This window comes from Chelon labrosus (assembly GCF_963514085.1).
Source record: "Chelon labrosus genome assembly, chromosome: 1".
Taxonomy (NCBI): Eukaryota; Metazoa; Chordata; class Actinopteri; order Mugiliformes; family Mugilidae; genus Chelon; species Chelon labrosus.
The window spans coordinates 38,699,718-38,718,885 of NC_140337.1; the positions used below are offsets into that span (position 1 = coordinate 38,699,718).

The 19,168-nt window shown below is 40.3% G+C and overlaps 1 protein-coding gene and 1 pseudogene across 2 annotated transcripts in view; both read left to right on the forward strand.

Annotated features, from left to right (window-relative positions):
- Positions 1-19,168, forward strand: part of LOC311491647 (low affinity immunoglobulin gamma Fc region receptor III-like) — a 293,642-nt pseudogene that overhangs the window by 231,567 nt on the left and 42,907 nt on the right. The gene's annotated exons all lie outside the window — the stretch shown is intronic.
- Positions 13,311-18,596, forward strand: LOC311491731 (coxsackievirus and adenovirus receptor homolog; the record flags this gene model as incomplete). Its single annotated transcript, XM_084549749.1, has 3 exons — positions 13,311-13,392; positions 16,402-16,737; positions 16,993-18,596. 3 exons carry the CDS (start codon positions 13,311-13,313, stop codon positions 17,160-17,162), a joined length of 588 nt encoding a protein of 195 aa, XP_084405875.1. The 3' UTR covers positions 17,163-18,596.

Consider the following 19,168-nt stretch of genomic DNA (forward strand, 5'->3'; position numbering starts at 1 on the left):
GACAATCTGAGTGGTCTTCTACGGCTACTTTGATGGAGTTTCTGGCTTGTAAATGTAGAGGGTAAAATGAATGCAGCAAATTTTAGGGAAATCCTTGAGGACAATCTGATTTAGTCTGCAAGAGGACTAGGATTCAGGACAATGAACCAGAGCAAACAGCAAATGTAAACAGACAAGGTGAATGTGAAAGAGCTGTTGGGAAATGTGTTCAGTTTGGCGTCCAGCTGACTCTGCAGAGTTGGCGGTGTAGAAGGAAGTCTATGGTGCAGGTTCCTGTTTTTATGTCTAACTGATGTGTAGTTAGTGTTTAACTCTGAGCTCTGGTCCACACTCAGTAGTTGTTAGTAGGATCCATTCATCACTGGTTTGTTGTGAGGATGGAATTAGACTTTCTGAAACCATGAGAGAATAAAGAGACAGACTGATGAGAACAGAGATCCTCTGCTGGGAGTTTTCAGCCTCTCAAACTGTCTCTTGATCCAATTATAAATGTAGAACTTTAGAACTCTGCATGTAAAACCACAGCAGCAACTTCCTCCTGCTGACTGCACTGAGCTGTAGTCTGATCAGATGGAGCTGATGTCACTATGGATATGAAGGAAGGGAACAGAAGGAAGTCTGGTTCTGGTTCCTATTTTTAAGTCTCAGGGTGCTGGTAACTCTGACCAGTTGTCAGACCTCATGTGTTAACTGCTGACTCTCCATTTATTCATGTGGTCATGGGAGAGTCCGTCCCCACCACATGTGTTTGTGGACACACCTGAACTGGGACTGCATCTGAGGCAGATTTTGTAGAATGATGCACATCACAGATCTTGACTGATAATACAAAACCTGAAAATCTACAACAGTGTTTGATTTACTCTGAACTGTGTGTGTCTGTGTTCAGAGGTTCCACCAGAGCCAGAGGTCGTCTACTCTTCACTGAAGTAGTCCACCAGTCCACCCACTGATGTCCAGCTGCTGGACTCTGACTGGTCCCCTCAGCCCTTAAAATGTATTTATACAGTATGTTTTAAATGTCTCTAAATTAAACTAATAAAGCTCTGTATTTTATTACAACATCAGCACTATGTAAATATATTAAGTGTTTGATGGTTGCTTTCATAAATATATATCTTTGTTAATATTAGTGCTTTTATGTCCTCAGTAACTTAAACTTAAGTTTATTTGTGACTGTAACAACAGTCTGGTTTCTCTGCAGGATCAATAAACTCTGGTCTCATTTGTTGTTTTGTTCTCGTGTGGTTCTGTGGTTTTTACCAAGATGTCAGGTGGAAAATATGACTTGTTTCGTTTTGGTTTGTGCCGATACACACCTCTGTGCTGTGAAGAGCTTTAGATCTGTGTGTGTGGGTGTGTGAGAGAGACAGAGTTCTGAGTCTTTATTTGATGAAACAAAACAAAATCTTTTTATATATCCTTGTGTAATTCAGAGAGACTGAAGACAACATAGTGAACACTTTGTATGTTCAAAATATGCATTCCTGTCATTGGATGGGATAAAAAATAAAGAAATAAATAAGTAAAGAAAAAAAAGCAAGGCCATAAGGGGCGTTGGCCTATCTGATCTCAGGCAGTTAGCATTAGCCTACCAAAACTAGCAAGCTGCCACAGCCCTGTGGCTACCATAGACTGAGATACTGAAGCAGCCTCCATCACAGTTACTAAGATAACTATGAAGTCAAAGATGTACTTTACTAGTCTTGGGACCTGAACCTGGTGGTGAGCTATGGAAGCTCACCATGCATAAACAAGTTAACCACATGTTTGTCTTTGTCTTGGAAACAAAGGGAAGCACTGGAAACCTCAAGTCCCAAACAGAAGGTTTGCAGGCTAAACACACACACACACACACACCGGTTTAAAGTATACTGTAGTTAGACCGTATGTTTTTACTCTAATTCTTGTAAATAAATGTCTTTTAAACATACAAATTGTCTGTTTAATGTTGCACATGAGTGAATACTGCCAACGTCTACCCTGTCAAGAACTTCAAATTCCTTCACCTTAACTAGTTGTTAATGTGGTAATTTTGGTTATAGTTATTAAGTTAATTATTAATCACAAATCCAAATTGACAATTTAAAAAATATTTTATGAGACTGATTTGATTGATTGGCTATCTTTTCCCTTCCTAGAAGGGTGGTGCCCCGAGGTGATCTAGAAATTCATATCCAATTATTTAATAATATATAATTATTTTTGATAATTATTCATTATTTATGATAGCCAAACCCCAATATTGAGTGCCTTAGTACACAGGCCCAACATAGATGGTGCCCCGTGTGAGGGCAGAGTACTGTTGGCAATTATTCATAATTGTGCAATATTAATTTCAACAACTTTTAGACTTGCCAGAAGTCTTAAAGTTCAATCCCACTAGTCTACCACAGGAGAAGATGTCCAGTTGTACTTGCAAACAGGTGCAGTGTGGTAACAATTTATTCATAAACTCAAGCTGTTCATATTACACCTCCATCCCATATTGACACCTCCGTCCCACATAACAATGGAGAACCCCTGTGTAGAGCAATTAATTTCTTCCCTTGCACAGAGCCTAAACCCAGGCTACCCTGAATTCATTAGCAAGTTGAATGTCAGTGAGTGCAGGGATGAGATGCATCTAACAGGTCCATTGTTAAGATGTTTGCCTCTGAACTTTCACAGGAAATCCAACCTTGCCTTTCAGAGCAAAGTAGCTCTAGAGAAAGAAATACAGTCCCTTAAAACGTAAACGGCTTGTCTCCTCCATGAGGTGCAAACGGCCAATAATAAAGCTATGCGCTACTTATCAGATCTGACCTCAGCAGAGTCAGATCTCTGTGCAAACAAAGAGGAATGGTTCAGGCTTAAATCAGGTTGTCTTTCCCCACCACAGTTATTAAACTGATGTGATTCTGGTTATTCCGATTCACACTCCTCCTCTAGTGAAAGGTTAACGTCCTCTCTAGTTAGAAGATGAGAACAATTTCCAGTCCATCCTGTACTGCCAGTAGGTACTAAGTACTTTACTTTCTTTGCAGTTAAGAAGGCAAACTCCATAGTTTCTACTCACTAGTCACACCTGCCACTATTAGCTGAGACACTAGTTACATGAAGTTATTGACCTCTGACCTTTTACATATTTAAACAGTGGACACTAGAGTGGATAATGGATTAGCATTTAGCATTTAGCTAAAGTTGTTCATAAATATAGTTCCTGAAATGAATCCTTCTTGTGTATCAGTCCAAATACAAAGTACTACAGTGAACCATTCAAGCTGTAAGCCTGAAATTTATTGTCCAAGAATTTAAATGTTATTTTGCTCCTAAATGTGTTTAAAAGTTTAACCTAAAGAGCCTGTAAATATCAGAGATACACACTCAGTCATGCTGGGTGTCATTTAAAACTACAGAAGCTAATCTTTCTATTCATATCAAGCATCACAGAGCAGGAGCTAACCAGCTAGCCTCAGCTAACAGAGAAAACACACAGACAAACTTTGAATTTGACAGTCAGCATGTCATTTCCTCTCATGTCTTAATATTTAGTCAAATAATTGTGACTTCCTGGCAGAATGATCCCTGTGCTTCATTTCCATACATCATACCATTGCCTCCATCTAGTGGGCTAATGGTGGTACTACACATGACAAACACTACAGTCATATAGTAGTGACAGTTAGCTTTAGCCATAGGGAGGAAATATCAGTCTTCTTCTGGATTGTATAATGAGCACAGTGGTAGAATGTGATGCTGTCCAGGCTAAATAAAATGTGTGTACATTATCTCCTGTAGTGGAGTCAGTAGTAGTTTGTAGCCAGATTCCCTTTCAAGAGGTAGAAACCCAGTTTGATTCATGGGTCATTCATGTGGACCTGAGAGTTTTGAAGCTCTTCCTGATTTATTTCTTTAGTCAAGCTTAACCTCCCAGCACCCCAGGACTTAAGAGATGAACTCTTTAACCCTCTACGTACTGCAGGAAGTAAAACACAGAACACATTCAGAAATTCATTTTCAGATTCCCCGTCTGCAGCCAAGTGACCGATAAACCAATAAAAATAAATCAGGGACACATCAACTGCAGACTCAGTTTACAGCACATGTCTATATCCTATATGGAGAAGTGACCTCCCTCCCCCTGTAGCACAGAGCCCAAACCCTGTTTAGTCAAACGTAAATAAAACCAGATGAAACAATGATTGGGTTCATATGAGCTGAGATTTGTATTTGGATGTGAAACACAGTAACCTGTAACTCTGGTTACTGTGTTACAGGAAACAGACTGAGTACTGCAAACAGTTTCTAGGCGTCTACTAAAACTAAACTCACTGTCTCCTCTAGAACAACTCAGTGGACACAAACTACTTATATTATATTGATATGTTATATGTGAGAGAGGGAGAGAGCAGACCAGAGAGAAAAATGAACAATCAAGAACAATCATTTGGAGATGGTTTACACCGCGTTAAACTCCTGTTATTAAAAAGAATTGTTGTATAACAGTAATGTAATAATGGAAAGGTTCCTGAACATGTCAAAGCTAAAGACGCTTTGGCATACCTGCCAACTATTCAAAAAACCTTGGAGTGAGATTTTGTCGTGGGTGACCAAAATTATGCCGTGCACGCAGTCACACAAATTGGTGGCTCAGATATAAGATAATTGGAATTAATTTGATGTTGTACCCATGTTGTACCCTGCATTCTGGTGGTTTGTGGGCAGGTCCAAAGCTGTTGATAGGGGCAGCCCACTGGAGATGGACAATATTGGTTACATTCTGTGAAGCAGACATAGCTGAAGGTCCACCCCCAGGAGATTTTGAATTAAGTAGATGTGGTTTCCAGCATTCTAGTGCATTTTTGGGCGGTCTGCTAAAGATGTGCAATACCTGAACTTATTCTGATTCATGTTCAGCGTCATGACTTGTAGGTCTTAGTCTGTAGACTTGAGCTGAATATTCAACCAGAAAACTATCGGTGTGCCTAAATGACAATAAAGCCTTATCATAGATCAGTGTTTAAGATTTGACCTAGGTAGGTTGATTGATATTTTGATTAAAATGGTATTAAACTAATTCTTAACTAGGTAAAAGTCCTTGTCTATGATCTGTGTGCATGGTTCTGGCCTAGTCTCAGCTCAGATTCTCTTCTTTATCTGACTTCTCAAAGTAGTTTCATCTACCGTCGTGGAGTTTGAAAAGGAACGGAAGCGTCTCGGACCAAGATCGGATTTTTTTTTTTTTTGCGTGAGAAATTGGATGTGTGGCGTGAGTGCGTGTGAAAACAGGCAAAACCGTGTGTCACACGGCGAAAGCGTGAGAGTTGGCAGCTCTGCTTTGGTTTCAACTCACCAGCAGAGACAGACAGGACGACGCTCAGTAAAGTCATGCAGAGAGACGCTGATGTTGTCTTCCTCTTCCTCCTCTTTTTTTCCTGACTTGAATCTCTCAACCTGACTACATCACATTCAGTGGAAGTTTGAAATAAAGCTGAAATAAAGCTGAAAGTCTCTGACAGTGATGACTCATCAGCTTCCAGCACTCAATCAACCAGGAAGGTAGAGGAATGAAGGAATGAAGGGATGGGCGGTAGTCAAATTATAAAGAAATGTGATGACAACAAAAGGAAAGTAAATAGAGGCTCTATGTGTCACTGACAATGATCTCCATGACAACAGCAACAGAGGCCGTCCATCAACCACCACCCCCCACGTATTATAGATTATTATAGACATTATGTACTTTTACTTCTAATATTAGTCTGTCCAGGGCCACATTCCGTCAGTTAATTCATGTTCCTGTTAAAAAGTCATCCTTCAGTTCCAAATCCAGATTACATCCTAAATCTATGCAGCGTGGTGTTTAGCAGGCTGCTGTTAGACTGACTATCAGTGACTGCAGAGGTGATTTCTGATCAACTCTGGACGTATAAAACCCTCAAACATGTTCCTTTACTAGTGAGAGCTGAAGGTGTAAGAAATGTTTTCTCCTCCATGATGTTTTTAAACGTCTGTGATAGGGGTTGACAGACTGATTTTTAAAAGTCGACTAATATGTGGTGAAAGTCGAGTCGACGTCAACTTGTTGATGACGTCACAATAGAAAGTAATGAAATCTATGCTCTTGACTTGAACACATATCATAGCATCTCACACAAAAGAAGCTACGGAGGATTTTCTGAGAGTTTATTGAAGCTTGAACACAAGCTACTGTCAGCTGTAGACCACATCAACACCATAAACACCGTCAGTCTGACACTAATAATATGAGACTCTCACTGGGCAAACTCTCAGCTCTACCATAACTACCATGGTGCATTCACTGACATCAAGGACAAAAAACACGCTCTACAAACACAGCAACAATGTCAACTAATAGAACACAACAAAACTGAACATAAAGGTATGAACTTATCAATACTGTGAGCTGCAGATATGTATAGTCTGTATGAAAACAGACAGCACCTCAGCACCATCAGTAGCATTTAATAGTACTAAAACAGCGTGTTGTTACTTTTCCATGCTTCTCAAGCTGACGTTTCCAAAAATCCTGTCCTCCCTTGTCAAAAACCAAACCTACATCTTCAGCTGACGGAAGTCAGTTACAGTGGTGTCTGCTGCTAAGAAACTTGTTCTTCCTGTTTTTTTACATTCAACAATCAACAAAGAAAGAATTAACAGATTTAACGTGAGCTCAGAGCTACCGACTGCTTGATGATCTGGCTGCAAGTCAGGACTTCACTGTTTTACAAATGTCAATGTGTTTGAAAGTGAAACTGTCAGCTAGTGACTTCTTCATGGGGGGATGTTGACGACTAGTTTCCTCATCCAGATGCCACATTACTGAGAACAAGCAACAGAGACATATTAAAGGTTAAGAAATGTTAACCTTAACCAGTGTTGATTTGAGAACACCCTAAAGCAGTGGTGCCCAATCCTGATCGACCGGTAGATCATGAAGACAGTGTGGGTAGATTTTTTTTTACATTCTATGACAACATGCCCTCAGTTCAGTGGCACACATCCACAGCCATGCACAACTTCAACAACAACTCAAGACTACCGTCTTTCTTAAAGGGATAGCGCTAAAAGGTGCTGCGCTCCAATTTCAACAAAGATGGATAGAGCTTTTAACACTGTAGCAACAATTCATATGACTTAGGGTAGGGTATATATACATAATATTTATTGTATGTAGGTAGATTCTTTTGTTTCCCCTTCCCCCCAAGTTTAGTTTGTAAATAAATAAGCAATAAAAGAACAAAACCAAAGAATCGCCTAAGGACAGTTTTTTCCTTGCACATTACACCATTGATTTTGCTTTGAGGTGCAATTTTTTCAAAATGGCGGGGAAACAAATGGGAGGCAGAAATGGGCGTGGCCTAGTCCATTAGAACCAGGGCTATATAAGAAACCAGAAAACGTAAATTGGCTTATTATAGCGCCACCTAGCTGCAGGCATGTGTATTGGCACCTGGCAAAGAGACATGCTTGGACTTCTACCAAGTTAGCAGGTTTGATGCCTTTTGCCCTTGCAGTTTGTCCTGTACAGACACCTTTAGCCAAGCAGAACAAACAGGTGAATAAAAATCGCAACAAAATCAATAATGATCCTGGACCCCTAAAAACTCTTGAGAAATAAAAGTTTATTGCTTTTGAAAGGGTGTACTTGCATTATTATGCCATATTATCATTACATTAGTGAAAATGGTCTCAAAATAATGTTGACAATAATATCATTTATCGGCAATAAATTGTGGGACTATTGCACTGAATAAAAACTCAATAAATAATCAATAAAAACCATCGGCCATATGTGTTTGTCTGTTTTTGCAGACTACCACAAAACATTTTGTTTTAATTAAAACTTTATATAATTTTATTTTATTCAGTTTTCATTCTTTCAGTCAAAACAGTTTCCCTTAATATACATTAAAGTTTATCAGAGAACTTCATTGTGTAAAGTAATAAAGTTGCCTACACATTTATTTGAGCCGTTAGCATGTAACACAGTATATATAGCTGAATGGGTGGTATGCTTCTCTATGTATTAAATTTAATAACTTTTAATTGTCCTTCTCAGAGGCGTCACTAGGTTTTCAGGACGGGGGGGGCTTAGCCCCAAGGAGATGCACAGGATGTGAGCAAACGAGCGCGCGAGCACAAAATTTCACAAACAGTTAGCAAAGACTGAGAAATTATTTATTAGTTAATAGCAGTTATTTATTAGTATTTATTATCAGTCTGTTTGTTTAATACAGTACGACAATAAACAAAGGTTTGCACAGTAGCAGAATGTTTACAGCATTAACAAGAAAAAAAAGGCTACAATTGCAAGTTACTTGGTGGAAGCATCAAAGAATGCCGTCTGTTTTTACCTTTTGACCCTTCAAGATACACGATGAATTGTATTAATAACTGATCAACATAGAGGCTAATGCCATGACTTTCGCTCAGCACACAATAATTGTTTGCTCCCAAATATTTTGAAGTCGCACATATGTGACTAAAATGGTTGTAATTTCAAGACCTGAAAAATATTACTTACTTACTTGAAATAAAGTAATTTTTGGGTCAGGCTAATCTGGTTTACACATATTTATGTGTGTGTGTTTATATAACTTGGCTTTCTCCACTTTTTAATTATTACTCTCAAATAAAAGTCTATTGATGATAATCATACGTGAATGAGCTCAGCTCCTGTTTCACGGTGTGCATCCATGCGTAAAGTGAGAAACACCGCTGATGCTCCAGAAGGAAGTCACCCCAAAGATATGGTAAAGAGAGTTACACTGAACTCTAAACAACCAGGACCTTCACAGGGGATTTCAGACTAACTAGCTAAAGCTAGCTAGCTAAGTAGCAGCATTCTTTTACAGCTGGAATGTAACTTTTGAGCCAAAACAACAAAGGTAAGACGTGCGCAGAGATTGTCTGTAGTGTGTAAGCCAGGTTTTTGTCAAACATGGAGCATTTCATTAATTACATGGGACTTTCTGCTGTTAGCTGGGGGCTGGAGCTAACTAACTGTTACTACCAGCAGTGATCAATACTTACTTTCCTGAAAACTTTCTTATATCCATTTGCGCATCCATCCATCTTTTCATGTTCTTCTCCTAACGGTGTTCTGTTGGGCTCTGTGTGGCTGCGGGTACCGAGCCTCAAGCAAGGTCGCAGGGAAACGTGGACTGGATTATCAGTAATGTGAGCGTTCTGAACAAGTGGAATGGATTGATAACAAGGTACAGGGGCTCTCTCTACCGTACACTACGAAGTGAAGGGAAACTGACAGATATATGATCACATTTAAGTCCTTAATGACAGGTTAGATGATCATTTATTTAAACTGATATGCTGGACGCTTTATATTGAATTTGTCTGCATTTTTTGTGAAAAAAAAAAAATAATAATAATATAACAACACCAAACTATTTAGGGGGGCTTAAGAATATTTATAACCTAAAATATAACCTAAAACTGGCCTAATGACGCCACTGGTCCTTCTGTTAAATGGTTTAGATGTCTCATACTGATGTGTAGCAGCTGATTCTTGATTAAAACTCGTTTGAACAAGATGTTGGTCTCGTACATACTGTCCTTATTTAATACCTTCACAGATCTATTTAGGAAGTCTGAATAGCCTACGTTTCATTATTATTATTAATCTATACTTTTGAACTGGTGCTACAAATGTTAGTACCCTGAACACTCAACGCATGTGACCTGTATCTACTGAGGTTTTAGAGTCAGATCAAGTAAAATGGTAGTCTAAGGGAATCTTGAAACTGTGTCCATGTTTGTGTATATTCTTCATGTGACAGAGGTCAAGGGCCCATGTTCCCTCAGAAACAGCCACCTGCTGGTAGGGTTGCAGAATTGTCCCTTAATTGGCAATTAAATGCGTCCCGTATTGAACCAATCCGTATTTCCATAAATGTCCAAAACACATGTCTGTCACACACACATCAACAATAAATCTAACAATAATGGTCAATGATTTTGCCAGAAGATGTTCAGTTCATAGCCAACTTTATTAGACTATTGTGGTTTGATTGGTTGTTTAGGACAGTGGGCCACGGGGCTAAGTTAGCATGCTAATGCTAATACCGTGTTGTACATGTTGTTATTTGGCTAACGGACACTTTCAGTGTGTCTGTATGTTAGCATGTATGCTAACAGACTGGTGTTTAGCTGCAGTGGTGTTGTCATTTATAGTAGTTTTCTGTTAGCCGTGTGTGCTAACTGTCTGGTAACTGGTACGTCTTACACAAAGACGTAGTAGTAACGCTGCTAACTGGTACAGCGTTACTGCGTCTCTGTGTCAGGATCTCCGTTAACATATTTTAGCATTTAGTGCTCTAATACTTGTACCAGAGCACCGCGCTGCCGTACCGATATGCTGAGCGGTTGCCAAGGCAACCATGAGACTGAAGAGTATGTCAGTAAAGTTGGGAGGAGGAGCTAATTGACGTACCTGTCTGACGCACGTAAAACACCTGCGGGTCAGTTCTGATAGATATAAATATTATCTACCCTGATACAGTTATGGGCCTTGAGTTTGACATGTGTGGTTTATGAATGATCATTTATTTAATATACAGTAGAATTAGACAATATAAATATTATATATGGCCACTTAAAAAACAAATACTAATAGATTAACAGTTAATAAAGAAACAAACAAATAAATAAAGTTGTTAAAAAGTTAATTGGTACACATTTAATTAAAGATTTAATTAACTGCACTTCATAAGAATGTGTTTATTGTTAATAAAGCATTTCAAGCTTTAAATATGACTAATTTCTTTCTTGATCATCCCTTTACTGAAAACACCAGCACAAAATAAAACATACCACTGCTGCGGGCCCCCTGCCCCACAGGAGTCGGCCCGTGGTGGTCATGGCCCCGAGGAGCCGTGGTGGGCGTCCCTTATTTTCATTTCTGAAAGGTGGCAACCCTACCTGCTGGTCTTTGAAAGGGCATGGGGGATCTTGAAACAGTGAAATATAATATACTACTACTGCAAATGTTTGTCATAACTATAATGGTAATTATGTGTAACTTGTGCAGATATGCAGTAAATACATGCATGGTGATCATTACTCTTTATTCAATATAAACAGCGTCACAGTGCAACCCACCAATCACCACTGAGGTCTTATCTTCTTGTCTTTCCCTTCCATGTTGCCGCTTAAATGTCACTTAAATGTTGTTTTATCTGGATGAATAAAAAAATACGCTTGGTAAACTTCATCTCTGCTCTGCTTGCCAGCAAGTCTGTCAACACTGACAGTCTCTGCTGACAGAGTGGCAGCCAGGGCCGGATTAACCATTAGGGCAACTGGGCACTTGCCCAGGGGCACAGGACCAGTAAGGGGCCCTGGGCACAGTCAAAATATTACCGTAAATTCCGGACTATAAGCCGCTACTTCTGTCACTTGCTTTGGACCCTGCGGCTCATACAACGTCTTATGGATTTTTACAGCTAACGGTCACCAGGGGCGACTATCATGTCATAGACGATGACACGAGGATTAAGAACGGACTTTTCTGGTTATTTTGATACAGTAAACGGCCGTGTTACTGCACCTTTACTGCTGTGTTGGCTGTTTTAGAAAAAGATGCTGGTTATTTTGTTGAGCAGCGGGTTACTGCACTTTAGCTGCCGTGTTACAGGCAAGCACTTTTACAAACAAATTAAATGTAGCCATTTAACGTTATTGCCTCGTCAAGCGTTGTAAGCTTTGTTTTTTGTTATACTGCACTACTACGGTACTATGACTGCAGGAAGTGTGCTAGGAGCGCACCGTTGTATTATTTGTGCACTGCACGAATGCTGTTTGTAATGTCAAAGATGTGAAAGTTTGATCGATTGATTTTTTGTTTGATTGATCGAAAGATTTATGTTTGTCAAATGTAAATAAATGGGACGCTTTGCGTTTCCAAACAGTCATTTCTGTCCCGACAATCCCCTCCGTGGTAGAAGAAACCCTTACAGTAATTAAACATTAAAACACCAGCGGCTTATAGTCGGGTGCGCCTTATATATGGAACAATCTGTAGTTTCCCCAAAATTTAGCTGGTGCGGCTTATATTCAGTTGCGCCTTATAGTCTGGAAAATACGGTATGTTCGATCACGTTACAAACATAGGCGCCGAAACCGTGGGTGCTCCGGTGCTCGAGCACTCACGGAAAATACTGAGCACCCACGTGTGCCAGACCAAGACAGGTGGCATTGATTCTTAATTTCCCACGAAGCTGATCGCGTTTAGTTCAACCTTTCGTCTCCAATCCTATCTGTATTTTTGAAGAGTGGGCTGTCCTGAAAAATAGTCTACTTTACGGCTTTAGTATTGAGTCTATGCGTGTGTGTTCGTGTCGGCCGCTGTCCATTTGCTAAGGTTCTGAAATGCGAAACGGCTGTTTTTTGTTTTTTAAAGGGCGTGCGCTCATGAGCGCCCACGGAGGAAAACACAAATCGGCGCCTATGGTTACAAACGCAGTCCTCACTTCCCTAATCATGTGCAGATTTGTGCAACCCATTTGATCAAAATATCATGTTAAATCACGTCAAAAACATCATAGCCGCGGGAACATATTCTCAGCAGGGGGTGCTGAGAAAAAAAAAAGCTCTGCGCTGCAACTCGCTACATTAATAAAAAAAAAATATATACCAGCGCGGCTTGACTTCTACACCATGGCAATACAAGTGAAGCATGTGTAGGGTATATGCTCTTGATGATTGTGACTTTGCGATTGTTGCTTTGGGGGGCGGGGGGGGAGGGGCCCTTGAGTCTTGTTGCCCAGGGCACTGGAAATTGTTAATCCGGCCCTGGTGGCAGCCATTGTTGGTAAGGTGTGATAGGTAGTCACAGTACGTCAGCGTACTCCACATCGAGAGCCGGAAGTAGTCACAAAGGAGTTTCAGTGCGCAGGCGCCACTGGAAGGCTCAAGCTGACGTGATACTGATGCCCCGCCCACACTTCCTCCAGACTCACTCATGTTTTAGTTTAATTAATACTACGCTCTGCTCTACCTCCACCTGTTACAAGGACATGATGGATTATACACTGTATTTATAAACATTTTATATTGTTTTTTCAGTCCCACTTCCTGTTTCTGTAGCGAAACATGACTAAAACAAAACTTAGCCAATAAACTGACACTTGAACATTCATCAGCATTATATTAATTAAATGACAGAAACCGTCCTTGAAAAAAAATATTCATGATTTGTCTTGTCTCTTGTATAATGTTGAAAATAAAGTTAAATAAATATTGATGAACCGAGGAGGAGGAAGGAGGAGGAGGAAGAAGAAGACAAGATGGCTGCTGTTACATCGTCTGCTGTTACATCTGCGTCTCTCTGCATGACTTTACTGAGCGTCGTCCTGTCTGTCTCTGCTGGTGAGTTGAAACCAAAGCGGGTGACTGGATCTAGTAGATCTGGATCAACCACATGTTTGAGGAGACACTATAAACACTTTGTTTTGCTGTTGGACAGTGAAACTAACTTGGTTTGTTCTCCCACAAGGAGCCTACACTGTAACGGGTATGGGCGGTCCGTTCCTCGTTGTTCTCTGAAGTCGGCATCCTTCTCTTATTATTCTGCTAAAACTCTCTCATCAGTTGTGTTGAGTTTCTCCGTGTTCTTTAAAGTCAGAGGATCATTTAGGAGTTGGAGCTGATGAATGTTCAACAACCGCTGCTTTTCTGAAATCGTAATCGCAACATTAATTTAGTGTCTACTAGCGATTTATGGGTCGATCCATAACCTCAACGGTTCTAGTTGGACAAGTTTGACATGACTGATAGAAACATTGAGGCAACTAAACAGTGCAATGAGACATCTGTTAATAAAAAGTGTTGAACTCGGGCGGAGACGAGGAGTCACAACTTCCTGGTCTGAAAGTACCCGGAAGTACCAGCAACTGCAGTTCATCAAGAGTGTTTTTGTGGAGGTAGATATTATTAAGAAGATGTTCATGTATAGAAGACTGGAGTAGAAAGGTTTCCTCTCCATAACGACACTGAAGGCTCAGTTAGTCAGGAACAGTCACGGTGGAAAATACCTCTCGTGATGTTTGCATTTTTCAAATGTTTTGTCCATGTTGTTGCTCTCTGTCTCCACCAGGGACACATGAAGTGTTTGGAACTGAATCAAAGAACTAAAAGCTTTGGGCTCTTGCACATTTTATGGTGTGACGGTCCTGTCGGTCTGCTTCTCCTCTCAGTGCCTTTCAGGAGAACAGGAAGCAGTGGGCCGTCCTAAGCAGACCACACCTTAGGGTGTGGCTTTACTGATATAAGGCCGTCTCAGTCAGTCTGCTCTCTCTCTGGTGGCTGAGCAGCTGGCTGCTGTTATGGCCTACAGCCTGCTGTAGTTTGGTGTTGGTCTCTTATATACCTACATACACACATGTACACACACCCGCACCCACACACCCACTCCATTTGAACAACACACACACACACACACACACACATAGATGATCTTTTTGGGCTGTTCAGTTAAATAAACACTGAAACATCCTCAGAGCTCTGTGTGGCCTCTCTCCTTTGTTTCAACCTGAGAGCCAGGGTTGTAACAATGGACAAAAATAGAAATGTGCATCATATTTCAGAGTATAAAAAACTAGTGGTAACCATGGTGACACCTGTAAAGTCAATGGTACAGGAAGATCTGCTTTTGCCTCCAGAGTGACTCCTAGTTTGTGGCAGCTCTGCAGAGAAGGGAGAGATTTTTGTAGCACTCAGTGTTCCAACATTGACCCTGAAACATTCTGTTTGTTTTCCAAACCCTGTTAAAAGACAATATATTCTTTAAGAATTTAGAATTGAAGAAATTAGAGAGATAAGGAAAGGTCATATTTAATTTGCTCTTCCTCCCAAGGTCAATGAGGCAGACTTTACAATCTTAAATTAAATATACTCAAAACATTAATTTCTAAGGGTGAAATATAATCTTGATAGCTGCCACCACAGCAGACATTGTTTTGGTTTTCTTCTCCAAAATAATGATTTCAATGTTTTCTCTGTCATTTAATATAATACTAGTTTTGGTCTATGCAGCTATAATTATTTGTATAACTCATCTGTTTATTATTATTAAGGTTTAAAGTTCAGTATAATTAGGGGCGTGGCTGCTTTGAGTGACAGGTGATGGTGGGGGTCAGAGGTCATTAGCTGTGGTCTCTCTGCTAGTCGTCACCTGAGCTTATGAAAACCTCTCAGCTGTGTTTGATCATTTTAAACTAGGGGTGGGACTTTAACGTGTTAATTCCAATTAATTACAAACAAATGAAATCGTTAAAAAAATTCACGCATTTAATCACAGTTTTCATTCCACATAACACGTAACTTTTTTCAGTGCACGATTTCCTGGAACACAGATTACACTGATGCACACGTCAGAGCTAACAGCTAACGGCTACCAAAATGGAGGAATCAGATGAAAGCACGTTGCTACAACTGATGGAAGGCACATTTTATTTAAATAAACTACCTGATGGAGGAAGCCTTGATAAGAGTGGAGTTCTGTGTAAATTGTGCAAAAAAACCAAAAGAGTTTGCATACCACCGAAGCATTTCAACCCTAACATCTAAATGCAAAGCATGTTGCAGTGAGCACAGAAACCGTCTGAGCTGTTAGCGCTAGCAGTCCTGGTCCGAGTACGGACAAGACGTGTCGGCAGCCCAAACTGTTTTTTTTTTTGTTTTTTTTAACCACTTAAAGTCAATACTGTTGACTTAAAGTACTTCAAGTTTACAGTATTCATGTCTGTGTCTATTGTTTGATTTAGTCAGCCACTAAAATCCATTTAAAATTTAAATTAAAAAATCCCAGGAACAACATCAGAAGCCTCAGTCCAGAAGAGCTCAGTCCTAGGAACAGCTAAGATACTGCACAGAACCCTCAAACTCCCAGGCCTCTGGTAGAGGACCCGAGCTTGAGGATGACACAGATACCACCCCAGGAGGGTGAGAGGTATCAATGTATGTGTGTATGTATAGAATTTATAGCACTGTGGTGTAATGGTGTAGCTCCAGACTCTAACGCTGTAGTCTGATGTGCACCTCCCCAGAAATGTAACCCCAGACCGTTATCAGCTGTGATTGGTCTGAAATGCATTTCCTTGTTGATGTGACTCAGCAGCAGGTAGATCTCAGAGAGTTGTCCTTGGTTCAGGCTCCTACGTACCGTCTACTCAGACTTCTTCTCTTTGTTCTGAGCTGCAGTGATTTCAGTGAAAGTAACTGTTGATCCACATTTATTTACTTCAACTCCAGCATGAGACAACATCACCTAGCTCAGTAGCCTGTGTTAGACCAGTGTCCTCTCTTTGGTAGCTCCTCCCACTGACTGACTGCTGCATGTTGACCTTTAACCTCTCTGCTCTGTCTTGTTTCCTTCAGGACAGAGAGCCATCAGAGCTGATCCTGGACAGACTGTCTCTCTACCATGTAAAGCTCTGAACAATGATCCTGTCACAGTTGTAGAGTGGAGAAGAACTGACCTGAAGGAAGATGAATATGTTCTTGTATATCGTGATAAGCAGTTAGATCCAGACAACCAGCATCCATCTTATCAGAACCGAGTGGATCTACAGGACAGACAGATGAAGGATGGAGACGTGTCTCTGATTCTGAACAATGTGACGATAGAGGACAGTGGAACATATGAGTGTCGTGTTGTTCAGAGAAAAACAAACCAGAAGAGGAGCACCATCAGACTGGAAGTAGTTCCAGCAGGTGAGTGAGTAGAGTTGAGTTTGTGTCTTTGTCTCTGATCAGAGTTGAAGCTGCTTCCTGGTTGTTGATGTGAGAGAGAAAGATCTCAGATCAGATGTTTGACTTTTAGAAAGATGTTGTTGATGAGACTTTCTAGAAAACAGCTGGTCTGAGTGATGTGATCAGAGTGCAGTAGATAATGTCTGACAGCAGTTTGTTCTTCACTCATCAGCTACCTCACACCTCACACCTGATTCTGTTGCTTCTGTCACACAGCTGGACGCAAGGGGGACAAAGGAGACAAGGATGGATCTGTTGGTCTGATAGTTGGTCTGATAGTTCCTGGTGTTCTTCTTGGTTCTGTTGTTGGTTTTCTGATCTTCAGAAGATATAGACATCGATACCATCCTCCTCCTGAACAATCAGCTGATCCTCAGCAGCTTTAAATGTCTCTGATCAGTGTCCAGCTGAACTCTGAGTGTCCTGCTGCTGTTTCTTGAGGACAGACAGGAGTTAACAATGCTGGACATCCAGCAGACATGAGCAACCCACTGTAGCAGCTGACCTCCAACACTCAGCAAACAGCAGGACTGTATCCACAGAGGAAGGACTCAGTGGAAGCTCAAGTCATAGAAACAATCAATCTTCACTAAGAAATCTTTCATTCCTTTTTAATAGTAATCCAGAATTCTTCAAATCCTCAACAGGACAGTCCCTACAGTAGAGTCACTCAGGTTCCTGGGGTCAACAATTTCACGGGACCTGAACCAATTCCCCCGGGCTGTCGCTCTGATGAACTCTGATCATGTGGATGGTCTCACAGAGTGTGAGACCATCCACATGAAATAAACTATAACTCTGCACTATTGTGTATAGTCACTATACAAAACCCTGGTTTGGTGAATGTATCTGCTCTTATTCTATATTTTATGTGTATAGATTGAGATTTATTATTTTTTCACTTATTTAAGTTCCGTGTGTTTCTGTACAAGAGAGTAAAGTTACCAGAGTCAAATACTCTGTATGTGGACACACATGGACATTAAAGCTGATTCTGATTTCAGAATGTTCTCAGTGGCACACGAGAAGATCTACCAGTGACCCAAAGTGTCCTGAGAAGTCTGGGAGGTTTTATTCATTTCAGTTCTAGTTTTTTATTGTTGTTATTGTTTTTTTTATCATTTGTTAAATGCTAAATAAGTAAAACTAATTCTCATAGTGTTACATATGTGATGTTATTTCCCATGAAAGGAGCAGTCTGTCCTCACCATCACCATCATCATCATCATCATCACCATCACAGTGTCAGTGTATTTGTTTCAACATTAGTCTTGTTCTAATGTGACTGTTACTAAATGAACATTTCCTCATCAAACTGATCCTCAGGTAGAGATCAGCTGTTACTGAGTATTTACACAACAAAGACACAATGGATGATGATTACTGGTGATTAATAGAAACCAGTAGAAACAGTGTGAAGGATCCATTGTCTGTGTCATGTTGAAATGTGCAGCATCTATGGATTTATGTGTTCTTATAGATGCCACATCATTAATGTCCTGCTTACATTTCTTTTTTATTCATATATGTATTCATTGTTGCCACTAGGGGGCAGAGTATTGTTTTACTACCTGTCAAACAGAGTAATAAAACACATTTTCTTTACACCAATGACATAGTTGTAGTTTCAGTGGTGTAACATATGCTGCATGTGTGAATGAACTGATCTTCTTCTTCTTCTTCAGGTTCTTTCTATTGATCTCTGTTGCTTGTGTTCTTTTAATTAAAGTTGTTTTTATCTCAGGAACTGCTTTCTATCTACATGTTGCTCTAATGTTGTTTAATCCTCAATAACAACAATAAAAGTCTTTCAGCTGAAACTGTGGATTCATGTTTTAGTTTCTTTCAGTTTCAGTTGGATGGAGAAAAGAAGAGGAGGATCTGGGGGGTATTCCATCAACGTAGCTAAGAATTGCCAGACTTGGGTGTAAGCTTGAAACTTGACTAAGCTCCACTTCCCAATCTAGCTCCAAGTCGTTCCATCAAGTGAAATCAGCTGGCTCCACCTGATGCTTAGTCAAGCCTCACCTGTTAAGTCTCAACTTGTGCACGCCCACAGGGAAACTAAAAAGCCCATTATAGTCGAGTGCCGAAAAGCAAGGGAAAGCGTGCAGAAATGTTCTCTGCAGCGGAGAAAAACCCTCCTCATGGAGCTATATGAGGATTACAGCCACATAATCCGAAAGAAGGGCAATACCGCGGCAATCAATAAAGCGAGAGATGTGGCGTGGCAGAATATTGCCGACAGGCTGAATGTGTAAGTGACAAAATAAAATATTTCATTATGTTCAACATTCATATGAACATAATAAAAATAGCATTATTGTTTCACTGCAATTTATGTGAAATTCTCCATATTTTATCATTTGGCAGCCCTAGTAGTAATGTTAGA